The sequence below is a fragment of the Petaurus breviceps genome, unplaced genomic scaffold, assembly GCF_028583685.1.
Source record: "Petaurus breviceps papuanus isolate PSGF00001 unplaced genomic scaffold, PetGlider_PUasm1.0 90330, whole genome shotgun sequence".
NCBI classification, from domain to species: Eukaryota; Metazoa; Chordata; class Mammalia; order Diprotodontia; family Petauridae; genus Petaurus; species Petaurus breviceps.
The window spans coordinates 660103-666249 of record NW_027187219.1 but is presented as its reverse complement, the minus strand read 5'-3'; the positions used below and the strand labels follow the sequence as shown (position 1 = coordinate 666249).

At 37.3% G+C, this 6147-nt stretch overlaps 1 protein-coding gene across 1 annotated transcript; it reads left to right on the top strand.

Moving 5' to 3' along the window:
* Positions 1–722: 722 nt before the first annotated feature.
* On the top strand, positions 723–2124 carry LOC138177043 (olfactory receptor 5B2-like). Its single transcript, XM_069108023.1, has one exon. It carries the CDS (start codon positions 1180–1182, stop codon positions 2122–2124), a length of 945 nt encoding a protein of 314 aa, XP_068964124.1. The 5' UTR covers positions 723–1179.
* Positions 2125–6147: the final 4023 nt, after the last annotated feature.

Sequence of the window (6147 nt, the reverse complement as noted above, 5' to 3'; positions counted from 1 at the left end):
AGAGACAAGAGAATAACATGTTTTTATAGAAAACCCACTCAGCTTATTTTTGGACCTGCTCCATGTTTGTAGGACCATTAAAGCAACATAGTCAGCATAATTCTAGATTTGAATGTCTGATGAAAGGCAGTAGACCAAGGAATTCTTCTTAACTGAGGTATTCTCACTGAAACAGTGAATCATCAGTTCAATTCTGTGAAGGGGAAAGAGTGAGGCCAAAGTAGGGGAAATAAAATTGGAAAGAGGTTAGGAATGTATAAATTGGTGTTTATGGTAAAGAGTACATCTAAAAGAGGTGAAAAGTAAGTCAGAATATGTAATGGAAAGATAGTAGGATGTGTACAAAAGGAATTTCAGAGTTCTGGGTCATGGAGTTGGAGGAATGATCAATTCAATAGTATATAATGGACCCCTAAAAGGAAAAGACCTTGTCTTTGGGATCTGAATACCAAAGTTCCTCAAACCAGATCTCTAGTGAGGCACACAGCCCATCCCAATCAATAATCCTTTTAACTGACCTTTCACTGGGTCTCTCTGGTCACATCTCTTTCCATGGTTTGCACTTAGCCCCACACCAGGTTAGGTGCCACTCCTTAATCCCATCCAGATTTTTCTGTGGGTTTTCTGTTAAAAAAATCATTCTTCCCTTCAATTGCTCAGATTCTTAAAATCTGACCAGATTGTATTGGCCTCACAAACAGTGAATACTCACTAGGCATTTTGCCCACCCCAAACTGTCATAACAACTTGCTACTTGAACTGGAAGAAGGCTTGAGAGGTAGAATTCTTTTGAGGCAGACCAGTGTCCTGTACCCTTACACTTCAGGGTTGCCAGTACTCCTAAACCACATCACTATGGCTATAATATGTGTAACTGATGCACAGAAAACATGGAGGTCATGGGAGCTATGGAGGTTGAGGACCTGTTCAGTAATGATCCTAGTAAGCATGAGGGGACTTATTACAATGTGTGCTGAAAAATTATAATTGTAATATTAGTAGGATGTTAATTTATCATACATAAATTTCCCACAATTTTTATTTACAAAACTTTGTCATTTAATATTATATAAAATATGATTCTATAACCCTCAAAAATAATGACAAATGTCATGATTTTTTCTATTTATTGTCTTTCTGTCATCACAGGTAAATCATCCAAATCCCTACAAGACATTTATGGAGAATTGTTCAGAGGTGAAGGAGTTCATCCTTGTGGGATTAACAGATTCCCCTGTACTTCAGGTCCCTCTCTTCATAATATTCACCATCATCTACCTCATCACCCTGGTGGGGAACCTGGGATTGATAGTTCTGATACTGTGGGACTCTTGTCTCCACACTCCCATGTACTTTTTCCTCAGTAACCTCTCTCTGGCAGATTTGGGCTACTCTTCAGCCATTGCTCCTAAAGTGATGGCTGGATTCCTCCCAGGGGACAAAACCATTTCCTATAATGGATGTGCTGCACAGCTGTTTTTCTTTGCATACTTTGTCACAATTGAAAATTATCTCCTGGCTGCCATGGCCTATGATCGTCAGGCTGCTGTATGTAAGCCCCTACATTATACCACTACCATGACCTCCAGTGTGTGTGCTTGTCTGGCCATTAGTTCCCATATCTGTGGTTTCCTTTTTGCCTCCATCCACACAGGAAACATCTTCAGCCTCTCCCTTTGCAAGTCCAACATGATCCATCACTTTTTCTGTGATGTTCCACCCCTCTTGGTTCTCTCCTACTCTGTCTCATACATCAATGAAGTGGTTATTTTCTTTGCTGTAGGATTCAATGTATTCTTTGCCCTTTTTTTCATCTTGAAATCTTATTTTTTAATTTTCATTGCCATTTTGAAGATGCACTCAGCTGAGGGCCGCCAGAAAGCCTGCTCTACCTGTGCTTCCCATCTCACAGCTGTGTCCATATTCTATGGGACTATAATCTTCATGTATTTACAACCCAGCTCGAGCCATTCCATGGACACAGACAAAATGGCTTCAGTCTTCTACACCATGGTCATCCCCATGTTGAATCCTCTGGTCTACAGTCTGAGGAATAAGGAAGTCAGTAGTGCATTTAGGAAAATCATGGAGAAGACAAAGTCTTCATTAGGCATCAGTTTTTAAAGATGGAGAAAAATATTGAAGTATTTTCCATCTATACTATGATCTTTAAAGAACATTGTCCTCTAGGCTGACACAACCTTTATTATCTGTGGATTACAGGTAGTAACTTTTCTCTTTCAATCCTGAATTTGGAAAGCATTTCCTCTCATGGGCTTCTAGTATCTGACTCTCTGATCTATAATTTTTAGAAATTTGGAGAAACTGTATATTTTTATACTTAAAATCTTAAAGATACTTTTGAAGATTTAGTATCTGTTAATCTTTTCACAGGAGATGAACAAATCCCTTTTTAATCAAATTCCTTTACCACAGAAAGTTATGAGATGTAGAACCTATCAGCCTTCATGAGACTGCCTTTTTTTTAATGTAAATCTTGGTGAGCTATTTTTAAGTGACTTGGGTGAGTACCATTCTCATTGTTTTGCTGAAAAGTCTAGTAGAAAGTCAAACTGTTTACTTCTTTTTTTAAAATTTTATTTGTAATTTATAGAATGAAGCAAGCATTTACATAACAGTATAATTTTTAAAAAATGATTGCACATGAAACTGCATATCTATTATATATAACTTGCTATTCCTTTTAAATGTGTAATACAGTTATTATGTAAAATTCTTTTTTTCTCCTTTTTTCTTCCACCCTCCCCTACCCCCAGATGCCAATCATTGAGCATAAATATATGTTTGTGTATGTAAAATCATTTTATACATATTTCTATTTATCAGTCCTTTCTGGATGTAAATGGTGTCTTCCTTTGTATGTCCTTTGTAGTTAATTTGGGTATTTATAATAGTCAAAATGACTTATTTGCTCAAAGTTTTTCTTAAAACATTATTGCTGTTACTCTATACATTGGTCTTTTGGTTTTGTTCATTTAGCTTTTCATTATTTCATGCAAGTGTTTCTGATGTGGCAATGGGATTTCTAAAAGGAAAAGGCCACATCTCTGAGAACTGGACCCCAGAAGCCCCTGAACTTTCCCACAAATTTCAGCAACCCAGTCCCTGGCTTTTCACCTAAAGCATCTGGTCCATTACAGTCTACCTAGATACTCAATAATCATTTCAACTGTCCTTTCTTTGTGGCCCTGCCACTTAACTCCTTTCATTTTCTTCCCCCTCTCGATTTATTTATTTATTTGTTGAGTTTTCAACATTCATTTCCACAAGATTTTGAGTTACAAATTTTCTCCCTGTCTTTCCCATCCCCCCCCCACTCCAACATAGTGAGCCTACTGAATACCCCTTCCCCCAATCTATTATCTCTTCTAGCTTTCCCCATCCCCACCCCAACTTTCTAGTAGGGCAAGATGGATTTCTATACCCCAGTTCCTGTATATCATATTTCCCAGATGCATGCAAAAAACAATTTTTTAAAACATTTTCTTTTTAAAACTTTGATTTCCAGATTATTTTCTATCTTCCCTCTTCTCCCAAATCCATTGGGAAGACAAGCTATTGAATATACCTTGTACATTAGTAGTTATATTGTGAAAGACTAACTATATCTCCCTCCATCCTATCCCACCCCCTACTTGGTCTATTTTCTACTTTGATCTGTCCCTTTTCAAAAATGTTTGCTTCTAACTATCCCCTCCCACGATCTGCCCTCCCTTCTATCATCCTCCCTCTTCTCCCCTTCTCCCCTACTTTCCTGTAGGATAAGATACCCAAATTAGTGTGTATGTTATTCCCTCCTTAAGCCAAATTCATTGAGAGTAAGGTTGACCCATTCCATTTCACCTTCATGCTCTTCCACTCCATTGAAACAGTTTTCTCTTGCCTCTTTTATATGAGATAATTTAACATAATCTATCTCTCCCTTTCTTCTTCTCTCATATTTCTCTCTCACCTCTTAATTTTATTTTTTAGATATCATTCCTTCATATTCAACTGATCTTGTGCCCTCTGTCTATGTACACACACATACACCCACTCATCTATATATGTATGCACACATGAAGAGTTGACCCATAGAGTTAGGGTTTCTCTGAAGACCCCAAAATACCAATACACCGGGTCCTGCTAAATGAATTTGAGTCAAGTCTTCTGTCAGCCAAAGAAAAGTAAAGTTTTTAAAAAATTTGCTTGTATTGGACACATAGTAAGCCTGTGCTAGGTCATTCTATGGCACTCTCACAGACATGGAGACAAGATGGGGTCTTATATACAGAAGGTTGTGGGAGGAATCTAGGGTGGTTTTGAGGAGGAGTTTGGGGAGGGTCTTTAGGAGATGTTAATGAGGTCAATGAGTGATTAAGGGTGGGAAGTTGCTGGAGGCTACCTGGAGACTACAGACAATGGGGGGCTAGGCCACTTCAAGGGTGGATTGATATTTTGATAAGCTCAAGGGTGGGAAGTCTAGTAACAGAGGGTAAGAAGTGTAGTAATAGAGCAATGTCAAACAGAGATTTGCGCCCACAATGTAAGACTTAAATCCTCATACAAATGACTCATCAAATGGGATGATTTAATAAGAGTTCAAGGGGGGTTCCCAGACCCTGTACCTCAAGGACGCAAGGGGACCTGGAGGGCCTCCCAGAACCCATACCTCATCACACATACACCCTCCTATAAATACATTTCTATATACGGATAAATATATATTCCCTTCAATTATCCTCATAATGAGAAAAGTCTCATGAGTTACAATTATTGTTTTTCCATGAAAGAATGTAAACAGTTCCAATTTAATAAGTTCCTTATGATTTCTTTTTCCTGTTTACCTTCTCATGCTTTTCTTGCTTCTTGTATTTGAAAGTCAAATTTTCTCTTCAGCTCTGATTTTTTCATGAAGAATGCTTGAAAGTCCTCTATTTCATTTAGTTACCATAATTTTTCCTTCAACATTATACTCAGTTTTGCTGGGTAGTTGATTCTTGGTTTTAATCCTAGCTCCTTTGACCTCTGGAATTTCATATTCTAAGCCCTTTGATCCTTTAATGTAGAAGCTTCTAGGTCTTGTGTTATCCTGATTGTGTTTCTACAATACTCAAATTGTTTCTCTGCTTATAATATTTTCTCCTTGACCTGGGAATTTTGGAATTTGGCTATAACGTTCCTAGCAGTTTTCTTTTTGGGATCATTTTGAAGAGGCAATTGTTGAATTGCTTCAATTTCTATTTTGCTCATTGGTTCTAGAATATCAGGGCAGTTTTCCTCAATAATTTCTTGAAGGATGATTTCTAGGCTCTTTTTTTGGTAATGGCTTTCAGGTAGTCCAATAATTTTTAAATTATCTCTCCTGGATCTATTTTCCAGGTCAGTGGTTTTTCCAGTGAGATATTTCACACTGCCTTATATTTTTTCATTTGTTTGGATCTGTTTTTATAGTATCTTGATTTCTCATAAAGTCATTAGTTTCAATTTCCTCCAATCTAATTTTGAAGGAATTATTCTCTATAGTGAGCTTTTGAAATTTCTTTTTTTCTGGGCAATTTGACTTTTTAAGGCATTCTTTTCCTCACTGGCTTTTTTGGGCCTCTTTTGCAATTTGAGTTAGCCTATTTTATTTTTTTTGATTTTATTTTGGAAACCTACTTTTTAAGATGTTATTTTCTTCAGTATTTTTTTTTTGGGGGGTTCTCCTTTAGCAGCTTGTTGACTTGCTTTTCATGATTTTCTTGCATTGTTCTCATTTCTCTTCCCAATTTTACCTCCACTTCTCTTATGTGATTTTAAAATCCCTCTTGAGCTCCTTTATGGCTTGTAACCAATTCATATTTCTCTTGGAAGCTTTTGATGCAGGAGTTTTGTCTTTTTTGTCTTCTTCTGGTTCCATGTTTTGATTCTCTTTGTCCCCAAAAAAGGATTCTATGGTCTGATTGTGCTTCCTCTGTACATCTTGCCAGTCAATTACTTGACTTTTTTTTTTTTTTGGAAGGGGGAAGGTAGGGCTATTGAGGTTAAGTGATTTGCCCAAGGTCACATGCTTATTTTTTTGTGTTAGGTGTCTGAAGCCATATTTGAACTCATATCCTCCTAACTCCAGGGCTGGTGCTCTATTAACTGTACCACCTAGCCACC

Bases quoted from the DNA above. Each gene is read 5' to 3' on its own strand.
- LOC138177043 (XM_069108023.1), top strand. From the start codon at position 1,180: ATGGAGAATTGTTCAGAGGTGAAGGAGTTCATCCTTGTGGGATTAACA.